Here is a 23,183-nt window from a genome sequence, read left to right as displayed (position 1 = left end):
CATCCTTTTGATATGATATAAGATACTTATACTTATAAATACTTATTTGTCACTTTATATTATACTCCATGCACACATCAATGTTGAAATGGGTAACAAATAACTTATGAAACTAAAATATAAAAAACTCATATTACTGTACTTCATCAGATGCGCCAAGATTTAAGACTAGCAACAAGCCACAAGTATCAGATAGTCAATCTGACCAGCTTACTGTGACCTGGAACAAATGGACTACTGATGATATTGGAGATGGTCCAGTTGTATCTTATAAAGTATACTACAGAGAAAGTGGTGAGAGTGACTGGATATCAGGTCAAGTTGTACCAGTCAGTGATTCAAGTCAGATGAGTTATACATCAACCATCACAGGATTACAATGGTCTACTGCATATGAAATTACAGTGACAGTTAAAAGACCAGGTCCACTTGGTGAAGGGAGTAAAGAAACTACTATAGCAGGAACTACACTGTGTGCAAGTATGTGGAATCAGTTATCAGTTAAATTTTATTTGACCACTCACAAAAAAAATTCAAATTGTAACAATTGTGAATCATGCTAACTATCAAACAGGTGGATTTTCTAAAGGCTAAATCTTTTCCACGAATCGAAACGACACAAAAGAAACGAAACCCTAACCCTAACCTCGCATTTGTTTTGGATTTTTAATATCTGAGAAAATTTCACACTGTGAAACACGAAATGGTTAGGGTTAGTGTTAGGGTTTTGTTTCGTTTCGTTTTGTGGAAAAGACTAAGCCCATTCTAAGCAAGCTATCAAACAAGTAGTTTTTCAACTTCATCGAAACTACTGATTGCTTTGATAACTGTATTAGATAGACTCCTTTCAGATTTGTTTTGAATACTTGAATTTGAATTCCCTGTTTTTCATTTTCACTTTTCTATGAAATCAACTAAAGAATTGAATATACATGTTCATTACATTTACCTTTCAAACAAAGTAAACATATGCTTGAATGTATTTTCAATGTTTTTGTTATTTGTAAAAATTATTAATAGCTTCCATTAACTGAGCAATGTCTTGTAGCTGTTCCTATACCAGTATGACCAAAACAGTTTGGGTTTCATCTCTAAATATGGATAAAGTTTTGTTTAATTTTATTTTTATTTAACATATTTAAAGAAGCATGTATATCGATAAAAAACAAACATTTTTAATACCATGTGTAATGCACTTCACTGGAACATGAAATTGCAAAAAACAAACAAAAAATGTGTGAGTGCAGGAAGACAAACAGTGAGTTATTTTTGAATCAGCTGTCGTATATCTGTTTATACAATTATGTTTATTTTGACACTGTCAATATTTCAGTGATTCTTGGGGCAGAGATGCAGCAGTCTTGCATTTAGCAAGATTCTCTGTACATGTATTATCAATTTTTTTGCAGCTCCACAAGCACCAATAATTCATCAGGTGTATCCAGAGTTGAATGAGCTGGAAGTTCATGTGCAGGTATATAGAATAGTATATTTCTTTTATTGGCACCATAAAAAAAGGTGACATTTTTTTTTTGGCTCTATGGCCATTTAAAGCTTAAAAAGACAGGAAATGTTTTCCTCACTATGAGATTTTATTTTTTCTCATTTTTACAGCTTTCTTAATATATCTAATTAGTGCCAATAGTTAATCTCTAGTATTTGTTTTCAGCATGTAAATAAAAATTGTCTTTGTTTCTATAATTGTTAAATGCATCATTTTGTGATTTATATATTAACATATCCTCATCTTTACTGTCAAGCTGTTAGACATACATGTATGTTAAGTATTATCTGGGCTTCAATTTTTATTTTCAAATTAATTATTAAAAAAATCCTAAAAGATAAAAGAAAATGAATAATTTAAAATGGAATTTGTTTGTGTGTAATAGATACAGTCAGCTTTGTGTTCATACACATAGTATGTATTTCATGCATAACTCAGTTGCATGGTATTGAATCATCCACATGTAACACAACTGAATGGAATACCATCTATAAAATCAAAAAAGTGTGCTACATTATTAAACACTAACTAATGAACTAACTAATTATATTGTTCATATTTCAGGTTCCTGATAGGGATGGTATAAAGTGTAAACAAGGCAGTATTGATGGATACATTGATTACATTAAAGTGAAGTATAGGAAGGCAGGTACACAAGATGAATATGAGGGACAGAGAAAACACTTTCATGGGAGTGTGAATAGTCCGGAAATAATAACTATTACTGGTGTCTCATTACAACCATACACAGAGTATGAGATCATTGCTGTATTCAGAAATGCTAATGTTACAAGTCCACCAAGTGATCCAGTAACTGTTAAAACTCCTGAGGATGGTAAGTTATTTACATTCTCTGCACACTGTAACTTATAGCATTACAGTGACAGATGTATGATAATAGATGATATGACATAAATTATAAATTTGTTGTTGAGTATCTACAATATTGCCTGCAAAGTATTTGTTACGATGTAAAATATACCAACTGTGAGTGGATCTTGCAAAATAAACTTTGTGGTCCCAGGGTTTTGCAATGCTGAGCTGTCATCATAAATGGCTGCAACCAATACCATCAATATGTATAGTAAAGATGAATACTGTAAACAGTTTTATTTTTGTGAAAAAACAATTTTTATGAATTGGTAAAGGTCATGTAATTTTGATTGTCAGTGACTTTTGTGAATTTTTTGTTCTAACAAATGTTATAAAATTCTGAAATGAGGAACATTTTTAGCAGTGTAAAAGTAAATATTTTATAGTGCTGTTAACAACCCAGTCATGGTAATCTTCAGAACAAAAGTTGACATAATAATTCAGACATAGACAGTTGACACATGGCAATGTTATGAGCTACCGTAACAGTTTCTCTACATTTCATGGCAGTATGGTGTTAAATATTGCAACTAATTTTTATGATTTGTATACCTATTGATATATAATTAATAACATAACATACTGTATGTATCTGTATTGCAGTTTCTTCTAAGCCAAGAAATGTAACACTACAACCAGCAGTGCATGTATACAATTACTGTTACATGGTTAGAACCAGACCTACCCAATAGTATAATAACAGCCTATAACATAACATACTGTATGTATCTGTATTGCAGTTCCTTCTAAGCCTAGAAATGTAACACTACAGCCAGCAGTGAATACAATTACTGTTACATGGTTAGAACCAGACCTACCCAATAGTATAATAACAGCCTATAACATAGCATACTGTATGTATCTGTATTGCAGTTCCTTCTAAGCCTAGAAATGTAACACTAAAACCAGCAGTGTATACAATTACTGTTACATGGTTAGAACCAGACCTACCCAATAGTATAATAACAGCCTATAACATAACATACTGTATGTATCTGTATTGCAGTTCCTTCTAAGCCTAGAAATGTAACACTACAGCCAGCAGTGAATACAATTACTGTTACATGGTTAGAACCAGACCTACCCAATAGTATAATAACAGCCTATAACATAGCATACTGTATGTATCTGTATTGCAGTTCCTTCTAAGCCTAGAAATGTAACACTACAACCAGCAGTGTATACAATTACTGTTACATGGTTAGAACCAGACCTACCCAATAGTATGATAACAGCCTATAACATAACATACTGTATGTATCTGTATTGCAGTTCCTTCTAAGCCTAGAAATGTAACACTACAGCCAGCAGTGAATACAATTACTGTTACATGGTTAGAACCAGACCTACCCAATAGTATAATAACAGCCTATAACATAGCATACTGTATGTATCTGTGTTGCAGTTCCTTCTAAGCCTAGAAATGTAACACTACAGCCAGCAGTGAATACAATTACTGTTACATGGTTAGAACCAGACCTACCCAATAGTATAATAACAGCCTGTAACATAGCATACTGTATGTATCTGTATTGCAGTTCCTTCTAAGCCTAGAAATGTAACACTACAACCAGCAGTGTATAGAATTACTGTTACATGGTTAGAACCAGACCCACCTAATGGTATAATAACAGCCTATAGAATAACATATTGGGAAACAGATGATGATAATACTAAAAAAGATATATCCATAGAAAATGGTGATATGAATGAATACAATGTAGATAATTTGCAGTACAGAGTTCACTATTCTGTGCAAGTAAGTTTATATATAATTGAATTTGTCTGGTCTTATTGCACAATATTTCATGCAAATTTTAATTTTACATATAACATATACATCATGTGACTTATACTGACATTCATTTGTTCTGATTCAAAATGGCTTTGCTTCCCAACGTTTTAACAGTGAACTACCATGATCATATTATGTTCAGTTGTGATTAAATCATTTTCATGATCCTTGTTATTGCAGTGATTTCTTTCAACTTTGTATCACTCATGTTGGGTGTCAAAATGGCCTTTTTGCATGTATTTTTTAAATAGACTTTGTTTAAATTTAGTACAAAGGCAAGACATAATAAGTTGCATGTTCTCATCTAGTTTTTCGATTTCAATGAAATTTAACTGACCGTTATGTTATACATACCCGGTATATGCACATTTGTCTTTCATTTTATTGATCTACTGGTGGCCATTTCAGTTACCACAATAGATTTCAATTATTTCTCATGTCTGTCTGGTGATATTTCATTCAAAATTGTTTTGTCTTGATGTTACTGAATTGGAACACATCATTAATTTACATGATTTAATGATACTGCCTTTTTGATCCATGTAACACAGTTCTCAGTTTTCTTTATACATGTATTTGTTGTTTTTGGCGACAATACCCACAATTGAACACCAATCATTTTTCATAGTCCTGACTATTCCAGTGACTATTTGCTGGTGACACTTTATGCATTTTGCCACAAAACCATCTTCCAGGTATAAAAATCAACACTACATGTGACAGGATTGTAACCGTCTTCCATTTGTAATGGGAGTATGGAAATTGAATTCTTCGTGTCAACCAGCCATGGTCAAACACTATGACTTGCAGATCTTTGCACATAAAATTAACATACACAACGCATCATGAGAACTTGATGCTTGTCATTTTATTTTATCAATCACATTCAAAATTGCTAATTAGTGGCCATTTTTAGCCTAAAATTCACCAAGATAATTAATTCTCTTGCCAAATTATTAATTAAAGTGTCCATATTTATTAATTTGTTTTTAATATTAATTTCAAAATACTCACAGGTCTCTGCCTTTACTGGAGCTGGAATGGGTGAATACAGTGATGTAGCAAGTATTCAAACCACAGAAACAAGTAAGTGATAATGAAATTTCATGTTGATGTATGTGTGCCTTGGGATAGAAATTTTCAAATCAAGATAGCCACTCAAGTAGGGTTTAATTCTATCGAGGCCATTGTTACCATGGAAAAAATTTCAGATAACCTCTCTCTCTATTTTGGGGGTCTTTATTATTTATTTGATTGAATCTTTCACTATATCAATTTATAGTGCTTTTAATATTTACTACTTTTGTTAGTACATGTAGTTAGCTACGAACATCTAAAAAAAATCTCTGCACTGATGTATAAACAGATTAAATGTGATTGTCATTATTTATTGAATTGCAGTTCCAGGACAGTTGAGTAGCATATATGTACTCAGTGCTACAGAAAACAGTATTACAGTTAATTGGACTGATCCTGTTATATTTAGTGGTGAAATAGAAACATATGGAGTGAGTAATTACTTTATATAATATTTATTTAAGAATACTTTAAAAGTATTTTTCTTTAATACTGTCATTTAGTTTCACTATTTCGATGATTTGGGCTATTTCACTGTGTTCCAAGTTTACAAATTTGACAGTGAAACAAATAGGTCTATTGTTATTTTACATGTTTACATGAATTTATTTCAAATTAGCAAATTTTACATATCGACAAAAATAAAGAAATTAAAAACCTGTGAATGTAGTATCGTAATACAGTCTACCATTACAGTGACTTTATTCTAATAATCTTAAATGTGTTCAAACATTTATATCATTAACCTTAAATTTTTATATGTAATTAGCACATTATGAACAAGATTTAAATTAGAAACAAATGCCATATTTTTGACACTAATAAAAAATAAAAACATGCTAGGGATGGCAAACAAATGTGCAATACAACATTAAATGTTTTTTTAAATTGGCAATAGCTCTGAAGATGACCAAATCTTACCGAAATACTGTTTTAAACACACTTGCATGAGAAAAATGATTCCACGCTAGGCTAATGTCACATGAAATGTGAAAACTGAAGGTTGAGTGGTTGCCATTTTTGGTCATGTGATGGGAATCTTAGAAATTTATTTAACACACACTATTATGGCAATTGGAACATGAAATCAAAAGTAGGTCTTTCAAGCAGATGACTTTTTTGACCAAAATCCTCGATAAGTTGTAATTCTGCCCCGTAATTCCTTAGTTCCATAATTTTGTGGTATTTTACGGGATATTTTCATCCTACCATATAAGGAAATACGAATTCTAAATATGGAATGATTACGCGCGTAAGCGTCCTCTAATAATAAAAACAAACATGGCTGCCATCAGGGTTTGACCGGACTCTACATAAAGAAGTTCGCTTATTCTGTTCTAAACGTTTTGAATTTCGGCATTCTCATGATGTATCATTGGAAGGAAAAGATGTATAATAATAAGGTATTCAAGTATACCTCATAGTATGCACTTGTATTATCTTCTATTATATACATGTGGTTTTGATTTTAAACCTGTGTTTTTGTGAGAAATTCACCTAAACGCTAACATTGTCATCCATGGAGTTCTAATTTATAGTGGTACAATGTATGAGCCCAAATACACACTGTATATAAATTGTTCAAAATAGCCCAAAAATATCTTGGGTTATCTAAGTGTAGAATTGATGGTTTGAAATTATGTTTGTAATCTGTTCTATAGTTAGTTGCATTTGTTTATGTTCTGTGCATGTGCAAAGTGACTAGTTGGCAAAAACCAATCATTCACACTGGAAGATAAAATAATTTAATAGATAAATAAAGTTATTCACTGCTGTTGTTATTAAATATACATGTATGTGTTTCCTGCTAATATAATGTATAGGAAATGTTATCGCAGCAGATTGCGATTCTGTTTTGATCAGCGAGTGAAGTTTGTTGTCACACTTTTGCATGTTGTTTGGCAAAAATGTACATATGACGTCACAGTGCAATGGCCTATTGGTTGGTTGCAAATCAAATCACTGGATCACAGGATTCTCAGGAATTTAAATTTAAAAACCCAGAAGTTATCATTTTACAATATTTTTTTTTCCGGGACAATATAAAGATATTGACTTCAAAGAAGTTGTGCGCTACAGGCCTGTTTCTAGAGTAAATGATGGTGGTAATTTTATTGAATGACGGCTATTTTGAAAAAAATGATATATAGTGTAAATAGTTAGTTTGTTTTTCAAAGGTGATAAAAAAAAATTCTCAACATTGTATTCTGTAAAATTGTTCTAAAAATATTGATTTTTGGGAAAATATTAGGCCAATTTTCTACAAATATGGTTCTGTAATATGCAAAAAAAATTTTACCGGTATTTCAAGTTACCATGGAACCATTGCTTCATGGTTGTACATAATAATTTAATGAATATTGTGATGATTTATGACCATCTTTCTCAAAAATTATGAGTAGACTTCTTCGCAGAAGACAAGCAAAGCTTTTGCTGTAGGTGATTGCCTGTTGTCATCTCACGTTTTGTGTCATATGTTCCTTGGGTGCCCTTCTATGAGATTTGATCATTTTCAATTTCAACTTCTCCTCGAAGATTATACTCCAATTGATTTGATTCTTGGTATACCTGGTACTTATAGCGTAGGTGAATCTATATTAGATTTGAATATTTTCTGATCATAATTTTATTTATAGCAAAAATTGTTTTTCATTTTTGTCTTCTTGATGACTGCTAGTTTGATTGAATAGATCAAACATGAAAAAGGATGTCTTATTATCGGTAGGTAATTTTCTTGAGACTAGAAAATATAATGTAACAAATTTATGTTACAGATTACATACAAGTCACTTCACTCTGTGTATTCCTCGACTGCACCTGTATCAAAAGATCTCCTGGTAACAGAACCTCCTCCTTACACCTTGAAAGGGCTACCAGCAGGAACACAGTTTGAAATATCAGTGAATGCAAGTACATCAAAGGGATTTGGTGAACATAAAACTATTATCAGTGGAACTAAAATTGTAATTGGTAAGCCAACTTTCTTTCAAGAGTTGTTTTCAACAAAGTATAATGTGTAAATTATGATTGGCATCTGTATGAAAATTAGCTCACTAAAGATTTCTCCAGGTACTATGTGTTTCATATGTTTATCAGTTTCACTCATGAACATAAGGCACACTTACATGGCATCATCATTATGTGATGTAGCTTGGGGCACATTTTTATGCTGCTAAAGGTAACTTAATTTATAAAAAAAATTATATAATAACATATGAGGTTATGAGAATACCAGAAATAATGCACGCAGGTGATATAGGATCACATTGGCCAACATTACACAACATCACTTGATACATGCTTTACAGTATTTCTCATGATAAGCACATTCAGTTTGAATCTAGTTTAATGGCACAGATGCATGCTGATAATCAAGTTATATTTTAAAATGTGATGATCATAACACCACGCATGTGCAAGATTTGTTGACTCATTTAATCAAAGGTGACGACTTTGCCTGTTGCGCAGATCAACAAGTGCAAACTGAGAGGCTACCAAACTTTGATCTGATTGAAAGGTATCGAATGAGTCAGCAGCAGTAATTAGTGCAAAGTGCGCCTAGGTTAAAACTGAGTACTTGTGTTTTCCTTCAGAAGGGCACATTGGATTATGGGAAAATCAATGTTTATCAACATAAATGTCACACATGTGTGGCACAACGTCTCCTTTTATACAAAGCTGCATCTGTCTTTTCATATAATATAACAAGTACGGTATATCAAGTTTGCTTAGTCAGTATTTATTTGAACACTAATTCTAGTATTGTCTCCCTAGATGATATTTCTGATATTTTGGTGCCTGTCGTGGTGACTGCTCCAGTATTGACGGAAACTACTGCAACAATTAATTTACGGAAGTTTGATGATAATGTAGACATTAATAAAGATACAGAACAAATGTAAGTTCCATCTAATGTGAAATCATTTTATTTTCATCGACATTTAATTTCACTATTTTGATGTATTGATCATATTCACTGTGTTTTAATTTAGTAGATTTTACTTAACAGCAAAAATAGCAAAATTAAAACCCAGTGAATAGTGAATGCATTTGTTTCTACTGATAAAATCTGAATATGGCGACATAAAATACATGTATTTTCCCATTGTTTCAAGATGTCCAAATGGCGACCATTATAATAATTAATACATTCAACGCAAGTAATTCTACCATTCAGAAAAGTAATCTCAGTCATATATGGACAGTTCACACTCAAAAATTTAACAGCATGGGCCCTTGATGCAATGACATTTTGTTTTAACAGATTAGATTCTAAGGACTTTTGTTGTGGAGATATATTTCTGACAAACCGGTACCTGGACCAATAACATTAAAACATAATACATTTCAGAGTAGGATCTCGGGTCACATTGATGGATTTTATTGGTACCGGTACATACATTTCACATCATGGAACCTTGATCTTTTTGTTTGACGCATCTTGTTCAAAATGGCCTACTTGTGGCAATTTTGATTTTGAAAATGCTTATCTGGTGCCAGGTCAAATTCATTCGAAGTTTACTCATGCAAACTACATTTTTATTTCATTCTTTTTTTTTTTTTACTATTTCATGACGGGGACTGTTTCATGTTTGACTTATTATTTAAAATGCAATACATATTAATATAGCCTACTGATGGCCATATTAGTTCCCTGTCTTATTGAAGATGTTCATTACCAGATTTAAGTGGTGAAAATATGTGCAAGACATGCTTTATATGTTTTGTTACAAGGACTTTTACAATAGGAAGAATATTATATTAATGTCATGTACACTATTTATAATGTTGAACAATTTTCGTCTGTGGCAGACTAATACAAATTTGAATTTATAGTATGATGTTTTTCTGCATATCTTTCTGAAACTCCAAAAATGTAATCTTCTTGCAGGAAGTATGTTGTAGTTGTTGAAGAGGAGCAACAGCAGCAAAAGCGTGATTTAGAAGAAAATCAGTATATCATAGCATTGTTTCCACTGAATGAAATCCCTGATCAACTTATAGTGGGTGATGGTATGGAATACAATGGTTATGACAATAAACCATTAACATCTGGACAACAATATGTCATATATGATGGGTTTGCAGTATATACTACAGGGGTAAGATAATTATTCAAAGCATGCATACACAGTAATTAATAAATATAACATTTACTTGGGGCTTGGGGTATCTTTGACAGCTGTGTTGACCATGTTACCACAGCTGCATGATCTGCTTGATCTGCTTGATCTCTGGCACGATTCAAATTTAGTTGCAGTATGCCTGCTTAATTGGTTTTGAACAAGCCATTGTATTTCATATTATTTCAGTGTCATGTCATAAGAACAGAAATGGGAGAAATCATAGCTAGAATTATATATAGTTATCATCTGATGATAATCTATGTGCAACCAAGAGAATTAATTAAAATGATAGTTTTATCGATTACTATTCCTGATCAAAAAATAGTAGTTGATGGTGTGGAATGTAATGTGTAGTACAATAAACTTTGACAAGTCAAGTATATGGTAATACAACAACTATGGAATATTCCCCTTGCCAATAGCCAAACATCACAAAGCAGTTACATAGATTCAGCTCTGATTGAGTATTAGAAGCAGGGTTCTCCCCACGCTGGACGGCGGTGGACGGCGCCGTCCGGCACTCAGAAATAGCGACCGGCACACATGGCTGCCGTCCGGCACTATTGTTTTTGTCCAGGACGCAACAAACCCTTTAGAGACAAAAGAATGTTCGAGAGAGTGGATAATCAAAGCTTGGGTTGTGTCACCAATTAAAAAAAACAATAGGCGTGAAACTCAACTCAAAGAGTTGGCGACGTAAGACGCCCAGTGGCAATCGACACTAGTAAGTGTGGAACCTTATTTTAGCACGGCGGTAACGCATAGAAAAGTGGATTGCCGTACCCATATTTTTACTGCCAGGGTGACGTCAAATATATAAAATCGATATCGGTAAAACCATTCGTCAAAATATAAGGTCAATGGTTAAAACCAAGTTAACGCCATGACTTGTAGCGGCAACATCGTCACCGCTGAGCGGAACAAAGGCAGCCATGCATGATCGGTAAACGACCATCACAGCCGACGTACCATCACAGACATTGTTGATCACCAAGAAGTCCAGACGAATGCTTGATTAAAGATGTGAATGTTTATATTTTGACGTATGTCACTATTTAAAGTTGAATTTTCTTTAAATCACGATTTAAAAACCCCGGTGAAACGGCCATGCTTTCAACTCGCATCGTAAGTGGAGGAAATAAATTCACTTCAACAACATCTAAATACTCCGCAGGTTATGTAGTCCACCAGCAGTCACTGTCATCAGCGTTACTATAAAATTTCACTGGGGATCGAGGCATTATTCGCGAAATTTCATTTAAGTGTACTTGCAAGCGCCAGTAAAACTTGGAAAAATAAATTCCCACACGTATATTGACTCACATGAGGTAGAAGGTTTTTTTCTGGGCCATTATATTAGTGACATGAACCAAAATACTGGTCATGTTATGTATGTAATGAAAAATAAAATGACCATTATACTGCCCATCAAAAAAAAAATGTCATCAACTCCATCATTTAAAAAGCAATTGTAATTATTCTGACCAGTATAAAAAACATGGGTCATTAAAACCACCATTTTAAAAACACTGGTAAATATTTTGGCCACTTAAAAAAATCTGGTCAATATTCTGGCCATTAAGATAATAGTGGCCATTATAATGGCCAGAAGTGACTTTTCAAAGGGGTCTGAGGGGTGAAAAAAACAGAGTTAAAGTGAAATGAAAAATTATTATAACCTCCTCACTAACCTAAAAGCACAAACAAATATTCAAAAGTTTTGAAAATTAAAACTTTCCGAAACGCGACGGAATTTCCGAAAGTAATCCGGACGCTGTTTTGTGTTCTTCTTGGATCAAACATTCTGATTGGTTGTTTTTCGCGTCAATGCGTGGCTTTGTCCAATCAAAATCATCGTTACGTAGTATCAGGATGCACACAGTAAAATTAACTGTTTCCAGGTCATAGCTGTTTTCAACGAAGCAAATATCAACAAACTTTCGATTCGAATGAAAATTATTTTTTAAGTATGTATTTTTATACATAATGCTATTATTTTTGCTAGAAACTGTTAACTGCAGATCGAAAATCTTCTATTATGTAGATTTTATTACATTTGATCATCTTGCTTTTTGGCGCCGATGACGCACATTCATGCAAGTTTTTTAATGAACCGAACGTTTGTGCGACAACATAAATTTTATATTGCCACGTCCAAATGAACAAAAAATACAATACATAAAATTTCCAGCAGTAAAAAAATACAGAAAATAAGTCATAGTACTTTTTTGAAACATTATTTTATTTTGGCTGACTTCATAAAACATTAGTTTTAAAAAAAACGAATTAACATCAACAAATAGTAATATGATTTCATATTGTAACTGTTGTAAATATTTTGTGCTTTCAATTAGTTATGCATCATGTCTTCAAAGATGATTTGTTTGTGTATTATTTATCCTGTGTTGTGTTGTGATGTTTCATACTGTATAATAAATATCAATACATATGACCTGTCTTCTTGCCAGTATGTGGCCATTTTGAATATTAATTAGTTCATGCATATTAATGAGTGAATATTCATACCGTCCAGCACTCTCTGTCTGCTGGGGAGAACCCTGTAGAAGTCACTGAAGGATCCTCTGTTCATAGATAAAAGATAGACTACATGAATAAATCACAAGATTAATATTCAATGTGAAGATTAGTCTGAAATGCACACTAGACCCTTTCAATGTGCATTGTTGTTATGTAATAATAATCCCATTATTACACAGCAATTTTTTGCCATGTTAATCATGCATATCCCGGTGTAATTACTACTGTAGCAATTTTGTAATGTACTATATTGAGTAACACAAATAAAATATTGATTTATTTGCAGAAAGAAGAGTATATAATAGAGAAACTAATTGAATTCACAGGTATAACAAATTTAAAATATATCATGGATATTATGTATATGTTGCAGTCATAAAATTATTATACAGTGCAATTGTATTCTGTGATAAATTATTAAGAACAAAACTATTATTATCTGCATATTTATTAAAATAATAATTAGCAATCAAGAATATATTTTTACAGTATATACATCAGTTTCCCAGTAATAACAACATTTAGCCTAAGTTTTATACAATAAATTTTCTGTATTTTTAATATTTTTACCAAAATACGGTCATTGAAATGGTGCAGTTTCATGTTGTTTTTTTCTACTGTAACAATACTTAGCAGACACATATTACTAAGATAAAAATCTGTTTAAGGCTAGTGCGGATGTTTTGTACACAAAATCTCATAAAACAAACGTTTTGACTCCTGTTTGCAAAGCACACAACGAGAGCCTTTGCAGTTACCCTGTCTGTCTGTATGTATGTATGTCTGTATGTATGTATGAAACTTGGTACTAGTACTTAGCTGCTCTTGAGAATTGTGTAGATAAGTTTTACATTAAAATCTGCACATATTAATTACCCGATTTGCATAATTGTTGGTCAGTTTCACCTTTTTTACCAATATCTCAAGCACTAATCTTATTTCAATGAATCTTAGAACATAAATCTACTAATAAAATAATAATAAAAAAATAATTATTGCATTTCCATAAGACTTTGTATATAAGTGCCTGGGAACAATGCTAAAGACCTGATTAGTTTGGGATTGAAATTCGAGCATACTAATAATTGCATAATATGCATAATCGTCACATTTCATTGAAATTTGGTTCATAGATACTCTAGGGTAATCCACAGACGTGATTAGTTTAATGTTGAAAAAACATGCATTTATTATCTAATTTTTGCTATCTCAAAAAATCAGATTTAAATTGAACTTTTAGTAGAGGTACTATGAAATAAATCAGACAGCGAACCACAGATGTAAAATAAAATTTATTTTGTATAAGTATTATGTCCTTCAATAATGTGGATCAAATTGTTTTCATGTTGTGCATTTCAAATAGCAGACAAGCTTCTTGTTTGAAAGACTAATGCTCAATTTCGAATTAATTTGTAGTATGCCTCCAATACTCTATATTAAGCTTTCTTTTTAATTTTTTCATTATTAGTCTCCGTTCGGACGAAGTCCGAAAACAGGGACTTATAATTCGGTCTCCGTCTGTGCGTCTGTGCATCCTTGCGACCGTTCGGAGTCATATCTCAGAATCCCTTCGACCGATTCTGTTCATTCTTTGCATGTGCCTAGTACTATCTGGGACATATGCACATGCAGTGGTTTAGCGATTTGATTCAAAATGGCCAACTGGCAGCCATCTTGTTTTTTGAAAATGTTGTATTTTGGACATGCTTTGTCAGTTGTCATAGATTATACATGTTAGGTTACATATCCATGACAATTTATTTCGCAATTGGATCAAAGATGGTTGACTGGCAGGCATCTTTTTTTTTTTTTTTATGCGGTATCTTGGAAGTGCTCTGTCAGTTTTCATTCAAATTTGGCACATACATGTATTTTATACATGTTAGGATGCATGTCCATGACAATTTGTTTCAAAATCTGGTCAAGGATGGCCGATTGACAGCAATCTGATCTTTTGGCCTTACTACTATATTTCCACAATTTATGTACCATTTTCATTCGTATTTGGCACATACATCATACATATCAGTGTGTTTCATAATCAGATCAAAGATGGCCAAATTACGGCTGTTTTTATTTTTGGCCATATTACTACTACATGGAACACATGTTTTGATGTAAATAAACAATCTGTTGTATACGCCACTTGGAACTCAAGTTTCAAGAACACGCTCGCGACAACCCCCTGCTTTAATATGACAAGCACAAAGAGAACTTTCAAAAATTTAACGGGGACTGTGTCATTTTCAATGACTTGTTTAAATTTGCAATGATTTTTAGTTTATTCATCATAAAAATCTAAATCATGAAAAAAAAATAAAATGTATAAAGCTTAAACTGGACTTTTCTTCGAAATCTATTACACTTTACTATTAAATTTAAAATATGATAAGTTATTCATTTTTTTTTCTAATATTCAGCTGGAGCAGTTAGTGATCCTGGAACCAGTACAGATACTTCCAGTGGCATAATTGGTGGTGTAATTGCAGCTGTTCTCATCGTTGCAGTTATAATAGCTTTAGTGTTTTTTTTACGGCGGTAAGTTGGTAGTTGGAAGTGATGATGAACAGCGCCCTCATGGTCGTCCCCATAATGTATCTGAGGTGGGAGCATATATTAGCATAAATAATGACGCCACAATGGGAATTCGTGCATAAATTAGCAGAAATGAGAACCATGGCCGTAACAGCACCCTCATGGTCGTCCCCATAATGTATCTGAGGTGGGAGCATATATTAGCATAAATAATGACGTCACAATGGGAATTTGTGCATAAAATAGCATAAATGAGGACCATGGCCGTAAAGGGGTTCATTTGAATGAGGATGACGTCACAATGGGATATTGTGCATACATTTGCATACATAAAAATTGATTTGAGTACGAGGTCGTGTCGAGGTCATCGTGAATACATTTGCATACATTACCATAATTTTTTTTTCAGAATGTGTTGTAGAGGGCGCTCACACACACAAACACACACACACACACACTAATAAATACACATCATTTTGAAAACTAACGGAGTTTATTACACAAAGAAGAGAAAATCTACTAATGAGTAAATAATCAAAAAAAAAATGGATTAAAAACTGAGTAATTGAAATGGAGTATATAGAAAGTATACATTTTGTTTTTGTTTTGTTTTTGTTTTTTTTGTTTTTTTTTGTTTGAGTAAATAATCAAAAAGAATGGATTAAAAACTGAGTAATTGAAATTGAGTATATAGAAAGTATACATTTTGTTTTTGTTTTGTTTTTGTTTTTTTTGTTTTTTTTGTTTGAGTAAATAATCAAAAAGAATGGATTAAAAACTGAGTAATATAAGAATAAAAAATGACATTTTGAGTATATAGAAAGTATACAATTTGTTTTTGTTTTGTTTTGTTTCTTGTTTGAGTATTAAAATAAACAAAAAGAATGGATTAAAAACTGAGTAATATAAGAATAAAAAATGACATTTTGAGTATATAAAGTATACATTTTCAAATGCCGATAAGTATTCGATTATAATAAAAACAAGAAAAAAACGAGTAACATCGAAAAGTCAATACACACTTTTTTTTTCTAATCAGAATCGCTCATCTGTGATAAAAGATAAAAAGAAAAAATATGAATTCGATAATTATATATATATATATCAGTTCTTTTTATTTAGATCATGGCAATTTTTTGGTCAGAGCGCCCTCTAGTATTGTGGAGAATCATGTTCATTTGGAATGCTCTGATTGGATGGAAGTTCAAGCCTAGCAAGGTGTGATAGAATTGGCCTGTTTCACCTGGCTACGTGTTAAAATGGGTCTGAAGTCACTCTGGATAAGTACGTACATAACCGACCAATCTTGGACTTTATTTCAATATGTTGGTCAGGGTTCTGACCCTGTGTATTTTTCGGTGGGTACGGTTTAATTTCACTACCCTGGCTACGTGTTAAAATGATTATGAATTCATTTTGGATAAGTACGTACATAACCGACCAATCTTGGACTTTATTTTGCATGCAGGTAAGGTACACCTACAGACATAACTGTGGACATAAATTATGCTTATACTTATGTACTAAGACGTTAGTTAACATTTAATATCAGGCAATGCATTGGTTTATTACCCTGGCTACGTGTTAAAATGGTTACGAATTCATTTTGGATAAGTACGTACATAACCGACCAATCTTGGACTTTATTTCAATATGTTGGTCAGGGTTCTGACCCTGTGTATTTTTCGGTGGGTACCGTTTAATTTCACTACCCTGGCTACGTGTTAAAATGGGTCTGAAGTCACTCTGGATAAGTACGTACATAACCGACCAATCTTGGACTTTATTTCAATATGTTGGTCAGGGTTCTGACCCTGTGTATTTTTCGGTGGGTACCGTTTAATTTCACTACCCTGGCTACGTGTTAAAATGGTTATGAATTCATTTTGGATAAGTACGTACATAACCGACCAATCTTGGACTTTATTTTGCATGCAGGTAAGGTACACCTACAGACATAACTGTGGACATAAATTATGCTTATACTTATGTATTAAGACGTTAGTTAACATTTAATATCAGGCAATGCATTGGTTCATTACCCTGGCTACGTGTTAAAATGGTTATGAATTCATTTTGGATAAGTACGTACATAACCGACCAATCTTGGACTTTATTTCAATATGTTGGTCAGGGTTCTGACCCTGTGTATTTTTCGGTGGGTACCGTTTAATTTCACTACCCTGGCTACGTGTTAAAATGGGTCTGAAGTCACTCTGGATAAGTACGTACATAACCGACCCATCTTGGACTTTATTTCAATATGTTGGTCAGGGTTCTGACCCTGTGTATTTTTCGGTGGGTACCGTTTAATGTCACTACCCTGGCTACGTGTTAAAATGGGTCTGAAGTCACTCTGGATAAGTACGTACATAACCGACCAATCTTGGACTTTATTTCAATATGTTGGTCAGGGTTCTGACCCTGTGTATTTTTCGGTGGGTACCGTTTAATTTCACTACCCTGGCTACGTGTTAAAATGGTTATGAATTCATTTCGGATAAGTACGTACATAACCGACCAATCTTGGACTTTATTTCAATATGTTGGTCAGGGTTCTGACCCTGTGTATTTTTCGGTGGGTACCGTTTAATTTCACTACCCTGGCTACGTGTTAAAATGGGTCTGAAGTCACTCTGGATAAGTACGTACATAACCGACCAATCTTGGACTTTATTTCAATATGTTGGTCAGGGTTCTGACCCTGTGTATTTTTCGGTGGGTACCGTTTAATTTCACTGCCCTGGCTACGTGTTAAAATGAGCCTGAAGTCACTCTGGATAAGTACGTACATAACCGACCAATCTTGGACTTTATTTCAATATGTTGGTCAGGGTTCTGACCCTGTGTATTTTTCGGTGGGTACCGTTTAATTTCACTACCCTGGCTACGTGTTAAAATGGTTATGAATTCATTTTGGATAAGTACGTACATAACCGACCAATCTTGGACTTTATTTTGCATGCAGGTAAGGTACACCTACAGACATAACTGTGGACATAAATTATGCTTATACTTATGTACTAAGACGTTAGTTAACATTTAATATCAGGCAATGCATTGGTTCATTACCCTGGCTACGTGTTAAAATGGTTATGAATTCATTTTGGATAAGTACGTGCATAACCGACCAATCTTGGACTTTATTTCAATATGTTGGTCAGGGTTCTGACCCTGTGTATTTTTCGGTGGGTACCGTTTAATTTCACTACCCTGGCTACGTGTTAAAATGGGTCTGAAGTCACTCTGGATAAGTACGTACATAACCGACCCATCTTGGACTTTATTTCAATATGTTGGTCAGGGTTCTGACCCTGTGTATTTTTCGGTGGGTACCGTTTAATGTCACTACCCTGGCTACGTGTTAAAATGGGTCTGAAGTCACTCTGGATAAGTACGTACATAACCGACCAATCTTGGACTTTATTTCAATATGTTGGTCAGGGTTCTGACCCTGTGTATTTTTCGGTGGGTACCGTTTAATTTCACTACCCTGGCTACGTGTTAAAATGGTTATGAATTCATTTCGGATAAGTACGTACATAACCGACCAATCTTGGACTTTATTTTGCATGCAGGTAAGGTACACCTACAGACATAACTGTGGACATAAATTATGCTTATACTTATGTACTAAGACGTTAGTTAACATTTAATATCAGGCAATGCATTGGTTCATTACCCTGGCTACGTGTTAAAATGGTTATGAATTCATTTTGGATAAGTACGTACATAACCGACCAATCTTGGACTTTATTTCAATATGTTGGTCAGGGTTCTGACCCTGTGTATTTTTCGGTGGGTACCGTTTAATTTCACTACCCTGGCTACGTGTTAAAATGGGTATGAATTCACTCTGGATAAGTACGTACATAACCGACCAATCTTGGACTTTATTTCAGTATGTTGGTCAGGGTTCTGACCCTGTGTATTTTTCGGTGGGTACCGTTTAATTTCACTACCCTGGCTACGTGTTAAAATGGGTCTGAAGTCACTCTGGATAAGTACGTACATAACCAACCAATCTTGGACTTTATTTTGCATGCAGGTAAGGTACACCTACAGACATAACTATGGACATAAATTATGCTTCTACTTATGTACTAAGACGTTAGTTAACATTTAATATCAGGCAATGCATTGGTTCATTACCCTGGCTACGTGTTAAAATGGTTATGAATTCATTTTGGATAAGTACGTACATAACCGACCAATCTTGGACTTTATTTCAATATGTTGGTCAGGGTTCTGACCCTGTGTATTTTTCGGTGGGTACCGTTTAATTTCACTACCCTGGCTACGTGTTAAAATGGGTCCGAAGTCACTCTGGATAAGTACGTACATAACCGACCAATCTTGGACTTTATTTCAATATGTTGGTCAGGGTTCTGACCCTGTGTATTTTTCGGTGGGTACCGTTTAATTTCACTACCCTGGCTACGTGTTAAAATGGGTATGAATTCACTCTGGATAAGTACGTACATAACCGACCAATCTTGGACTTTATTTCAATATGTTGGTCAGGGTTCTGACCCTGTGTATTTTTCGGTGGGTACCGTTTAATTTCACTACCCTGGCTACGTGTTAAAATGGGTATGAATTCATTTTGGATAAGTACGTACATAACCGACCAATCTTGGACTTTATTTTGCATGCAGGTAAGGTACACCTACAGACATAACTGTGGACATAAATTATGCTTATACTTACGTACTAAGACGTTAGTTAACATTTAATATCAGGCAATGCATTGGTTCATTACCCTGGCTACGTGTTAAAATGGTTATGAATTCATTTTGGATAAGTACGTACATAACCGACCAATCTTGGACTTTATTTCAATATGTTGGTCAGGGTTCTGACCCTGTGTATTTTTCGGTGGGTACCGTTTAATTTCACTACCCTGGCTACGTGTTAAAATGGGTATGAATTCACTCTGGATAAGTACGTACATAACCGACCAATCTTGGACTTTATTTCAGTATGTTGGTCAGGGTTCTGACCCTGTGTATTTTTCGGTGGGTACCGTTTAATTTCACTACCCTGGCTACGTGTTAAAATGGGTCTGAAGTCACTCTGGATAAGTACGTACATAACCAACCAATCTTGGACTTTATTTTGCATGCAGGTAAGGTACACCTACAGACATAACTATGGACATAAATTATGCTTCTACTTATGTACTAAGACGTTAGTTAACATTTAATATCAGGCAATGCATTGGTTCATTACCCTGGCTACGTGTTAAAATGGTTATGAATTCATTTTGGATAAGTACGTACATAACCGACCAATCTTGGACTTTATTTCAATATGTTGGTCAGGGTTCTGACCCTGTGTATTTTTCGGTGGGTACCGTTTAATTTCACTACCCTGGCTACGTGTTAAAATGGGTCCGAAGTCACTCTGGATAAGTACGTACATAACCGACCAATCTTGGACTTTATTTCAATATGTTGGTCAGGGTTCTGACCCTGTGTATTTTTCGGTGGGTACCGTTTAATTTCACTACCCTGGCTACGTGTTAAAATGGGTATGAATTCACTCTGGATAAGTACGTACATAACCGACCAATCTTGGACTTTATTTCAATATGTTGGTCAGGGTTCTGACCCTGTGTATTTTTCGGTGGGTACCGTTTAATTTCACTACCCTGGCTACGTGTTAAAATGGGTATGAATTCATTTTGGATAAGTACGTACATAACCGACCAATCTTGGACTTTATTTCAATATGTTGGTCAGGGTTCTGACCCTGTGTATTTTTCGGTGGGTACCGTTTAATTTCACTACCCTGGCTACGTGTTAAAATGGGTATGAATTCACTCTGGATAAGTACGTACATAACCGACCAATCTTGGACTTTATTTCAGTATGTTGGTCAGGGTTCTGACCCTGTGTATTTTTCGGTGGGTACCGTTTAATTTCACTACCCTGGCTACGTGTTAAAATGGGTCTGAAGTCACTCTGGATAAGTACGTACATAACCAACCAATCTTGGACTTTATTTTGCATGCAGGTAAGGTACACCTACAGACATAACTATGGACATAAATTATGCTTCTACTTATGTACTAAGACGTTAGTTAACATTTAATATCAGGCAATGCATTGGTTCATTACCCTGGCTACGTGTTAAAATGGTTATGAATTCATTTTGGATAAGTACGTACATAACCGACCAATCTTGGACTTTATTTCAATATGTTGGTCAGGGTTCTGACCCTGTGTATTTTTCGGTGGGTACCGTTTAATTTCACTACCCTGGCTACGTGTTAAAATGGGTCCGAAGTCACTCTGGATAAGTACGTACATAACCGACCAATCTTGGACTTTATTTCAATATGTTGGTCAGGGTTCTGACCCTGTGTATTTTTCGGTGGGTACCGTTTAATTTCACTACCCTGGCTACGTGTTAAAATGGGTATGAATTCACTCTGGATAAGTACGTACATAACCGACCAATCTTGGACTTTATTTCAATATGTTGGTCAGGGTTCTGACCCTGTGTATTTTTCGGTGGGTACCGTTTAATTTCACTACCCTGGCTACGTGTTAAAATGGGTATGAATTCATTTTGGATAAGTACGTACATAACCGACCAATCTTGGACTTTATTTTGCATGCAGGTAAGGTACACCTACAGACATAACTGTGGACATAAATTATGCTTATACTTACGTACTAAGACGTTAGTTAACATTTAATATCAGGCAATGCATTGGTTCATTACCCTGGCTACGTGTTAAAATGGTTATGAATTCATTTTGGATAAGTACGTACATAACCGACCAATCTTGGACTTTATTTCAATATGTTGGTCAGGGTTCTGACCCCGTGTATTTTTCGGTGGGTACCGTTTAATTTCACTACCCTGGCTACGTGTTAAAATGGGTATGAATTCACTCTGGATAAGTACGTACATAACCGACCAATCTTGGACTTTATTTCAATATGTTGGTCAGGGTTCTGACCCTGTGTATTTTTCGGTGGGTACCGTTTAATTTCACTACCCTGGCTACGTGTTAAAATGGGTCTGAAGTCACTCTAGATAAGTACGTACATAACCGACCAATCTTGGACTTTATTTCAATATGTTGGTCAGGGTTCTGACCCTGTGTATTTTTCGGTGGGTACCGTTTAATTTCACTACCCTGGCTACGTGTTAAAATGGGTATGAATTCATTTTGGATAAGTACGTACATAACCGACCAATCTTGGACTTTATTTTGCATGCAGGTAAGGTACACCTACAGACATAACTGTGGACATAAATTATGCTTATACATATTCCGAGCTTCATGTTTCAGAATACACTACATCATAATACAATCTTGTATGTCCTCAAACTATTCTCCAAATGAGATATTTATGTTGTTGTCACGTTTTCTTTTCTCTTTTTTAGCGTCTTAATTTTCTGGTACGCTAACAAATCTGTCAACAATTTTTTCGTTCCTAAATCTATGGTGAAATGAGTATAGAGAATACAATTTCAGATGTCAGAGGGTTGTCCAATCAGATTGCGTGAATTGACGGTCTCTAAGCTGGTCTCAGACAAGGTCTCATTCCCGGTCTATGTGGCATCCGAGAGTCTCTAAATCGGTCTCAAACACTGTCTCAAATGGCATCTTCCTCTGTGGGAGAGTCTCAAAACTGGTCTCAAATGCCTTCTAGAGGGTACCGTACATACCTCGGAACTGGTGATATGTGATAAACTTCTGAATTCAAAATCACAC

The 23,183-nt window shown here is 34.3% G+C and overlaps 1 protein-coding gene and 2 long non-coding RNA genes across 3 annotated transcripts in view; all 3 read left to right on the top strand.

Annotated features, from left to right (window-relative positions):
- LOC102801023 (uncharacterized) overlaps positions 1-8,791 on the top strand; it is a 30,564-nt gene extending 21,773 nt beyond the window's left edge. The window contains exons 10-19 of the mRNA XM_085504006.1: positions 151-480; positions 2,256-2,339; positions 3,118-3,231; positions 3,384-3,497; positions 3,650-3,763; positions 3,916-4,136; positions 5,189-5,258; positions 5,574-5,680; positions 8,024-8,219; positions 8,694-8,791. Of these exons, the coding sequence (XP_085360132.1) occupies positions 151-480; positions 2,256-2,339; positions 3,118-3,231; positions 3,384-3,497; positions 3,650-3,763; positions 3,916-4,136; positions 5,189-5,258; positions 5,574-5,680; positions 8,024-8,219; positions 8,694-8,791 (1,448 nt within the window). The remainder of the gene's footprint in view (positions 1-150; positions 481-2,255; positions 2,340-3,117; positions 3,232-3,383; positions 3,498-3,649; positions 3,764-3,915; positions 4,137-5,188; positions 5,259-5,573; positions 5,681-8,023; positions 8,220-8,693) is intronic.
- Positions 1,405-2,167, top strand: LOC144360289 (uncharacterized). Its single transcript, XR_013422181.2, has 2 exons — positions 1,405-1,474; positions 2,069-2,167. It is a non-coding gene; the product is annotated as an uncharacterized LOC144360289 (long non-coding RNA).
- Positions 8,792-9,044: 253 nt separating the features above from the next.
- On the top strand, positions 9,045-10,182 carry LOC144360290 (uncharacterized). Its single transcript, XR_013422183.2, has 2 exons — positions 9,045-9,147; positions 10,141-10,182. It is a non-coding gene; the product is annotated as an uncharacterized LOC144360290 (long non-coding RNA).
- The last annotated feature ends 13,001 nt before the right edge of the window (positions 10,183-23,183 follow it).

The sequence above is a fragment of the Saccoglossus kowalevskii genome, chromosome 9 (assembly GCF_978046115.1).
Source record: "Saccoglossus kowalevskii chromosome 9, keSacKowa6.1, whole genome shotgun sequence".
Taxonomy (NCBI): domain Eukaryota; kingdom Metazoa; phylum Hemichordata; class Enteropneusta; family Harrimaniidae; genus Saccoglossus; species Saccoglossus kowalevskii.
This window is presented reverse-complemented; position numbering and strand designations above follow the sequence as displayed.